The sequence below is a fragment of the Condylostylus longicornis genome, unplaced genomic scaffold (assembly GCF_029603195.1).
Source record: "Condylostylus longicornis isolate FDR11 unplaced genomic scaffold, ASM2960319v2 ptg000084l, whole genome shotgun sequence".
Classification (NCBI taxonomy): domain Eukaryota; kingdom Metazoa; phylum Arthropoda; class Insecta; order Diptera; family Dolichopodidae; genus Condylostylus; species Condylostylus longicornis.
This window is the reverse complement of record NW_026578052.1, coordinates 5,995,637-5,997,867: the sequence shown is the minus strand read 5'-3', so window position 1 is coordinate 5,997,867 and position 2,231 is coordinate 5,995,637. Positions and strand designations below refer to the sequence as shown.

The 2,231-nt window shown below is 25.7% G+C and overlaps 1 protein-coding gene across 1 annotated transcript; it reads left to right on the top strand.

Annotated features, from left to right (window-relative positions):
* The first annotated feature begins 964 nt into the window (after nucleotides 1–964).
* On the top strand, nucleotides 965–1,921 carry LOC129613604 (homeobox protein Hox-A3). Its single transcript, XM_055527735.1, has 2 exons — nucleotides 965–1,171; nucleotides 1,508–1,921. Exons 1-2 carry the CDS (start codon nucleotides 965–967, stop codon nucleotides 1,919–1,921), a joined length of 621 nt encoding a protein of 206 aa, XP_055383710.1.
* Nucleotides 1,922–2,231: the final 310 nt, after the last annotated feature.

Here is a 2,231-nt window from a genome sequence, read left to right as displayed (position 1 = left end):
TATGTCAAAGGAAAACACACGTACACACAAAATTTTGCGACCATGTTAATCAAATTTAATGAATGGTTTCTCCCTTTATTCACACATCTTCTTCTTATATATTTAGCCCTCACTTTATAGAAAAACTGATAGAAAAAAAATAAAGGGAAACTGAAATTTTGAATTAGAAAAAAAAGGACTTCTTAAAACATAGGCGGAGCATTAAAATAATGTTTTAACAAGGACCTTACATTTACCAGAAAAAAAAAATTAAAATAATCTTTTTAAAAGTTATACAATTACCATTCATTATTTCCTAAGCATTATACAGGAAAAAAAATGTGTGTATGCACAATAAGGATAACTAAGGGATGATCAAATTTATATTGTGTCTAAAAATGAAAAACAGTAAAGAATTTTTTTGGTTTCAAAAAACAAATATTAACGCTTCGATTGTATTATTTAAAGGATATTTGAATTTAACAATTTTGTTTCCTTTACGGTTTATAACAAAAAATTGAAAGCAGCAAAAGAAATCATAAACAGAAAAGGACTTCAATTATATTGTTTACCAATGAATTTATAATATAAGCAAGCAAGGGAATGAGGAATACCAGCAACAATTGCAAAATAACAAAATAAAAGCATTGAACAACAACAAAATTCTATGCATTACTGGTAACAATACTGAAAATATTAAATACAATAGGTTTAGAGAACCTTTTTTTTCAAAAATCCAAAATAATTGTAATTTGTTCCTGCATTTAGAGTGTATAGTAAATGGAAGGGATGAATGAAATTGCATTCAATTCAAATTCTTATGTTTCTCTTTTATATTTTCAGTATAAATTTCAATAAATTTACCAGGATCCTGTCAGTTGCTAGTTAACTATCGATCATATAACATATCGGATAAAAATCTATTAAAATTAAAAATAATTTTTTTTTCTTGATTATTTTGTAAAACACAACAGCATTTTCAATAATGTCGCGATCATTTCTAATGGATTCACTTTTAAGTGATATTTCACCGACAATTTCTATGAAAAAAGAAAATTTAGATAATATGAAAGTTGCTGCTGTTGCAGCTGCTGCAAATATTTTACCAATATTACCATATCCTGCTAGTTATGTTGGTAGTTATTTATTTTCACTTGGAATACAACAACAACAACAACACCAACAACAACAACAGCAGCTCCAACAACAATCAAAATTTGAATTAATTAATCATTATCAAAATAACAATAATAATAACAATAATAGTGCCAATATTGGATTTGAATTAAATCATAAAAGAAAATATTCATATGAATTAACACCACCACGTCGTGAAAGTTCAAATTTTAGTGATTATTGTACAACATCACCAACATCAACATCATCAGTAAATGATTATCCAGTTTTTGATGATTATAATCCAATAAAAAAATTTAAAGATTCTCCGCCATCATCACCAATTTCAAAAGAATCATCTTCAAATTTAATATTACCACCATCATCAAATTCATCACATAATCAACAACAGCAATTAGTTGCAATTGCACAAGATTATGCTGATTCAAGTAAAAGAATACGTACAGCATTTTCAAGTACACAATTATTGGAATTAGAACGTGAATTTGCTGCAAATATGTATTTATCAAGATTAAGACGTATTGAAATAGCAAATCGTTTAAGATTATCAGAGAAACAAGTTAAAATATGGTTTCAAAATCGTCGTGTTAAACAAAAGAAAGGACCATCAGATAGTCCAACATATCAAACATCTTATGGTAATGAAAGTCCAACATTATCTGAACAAAAATTTCATACAAATATAAATTGTAATAATTGTAGTAATTGTTCGGCGGCCGTCGGCAATGGTATAATTATTGCTGCCAATCATAGTAATAAGTCATTAACAAATCATTGTATAGAAAATTTGTGCTCAAATTCATAATAGAGTAGATTAGTTTTTCATTTATTCATAGGACACATTTTGGAATCTTAAATTTTGGATATTTGTGTATAAAATTTAAAATTAAAAAATATTTTCTTTAATATAGAGTCAAACATAAACCAGTTTAATTGTAGAAAATTAGATACTATTGTATTTAATGGAATATTTTTGTAAAGTTTTGGAGTGATTAATATTATATTTTTATAAAATAGCCTTTAATTATAAGATATTGTTAAAATATTCGTTAAGTATCGACTAAAAAATTAAATATTTTTATTGAAAAAGGAAATTAATTTGTCAGTTTTTTAAT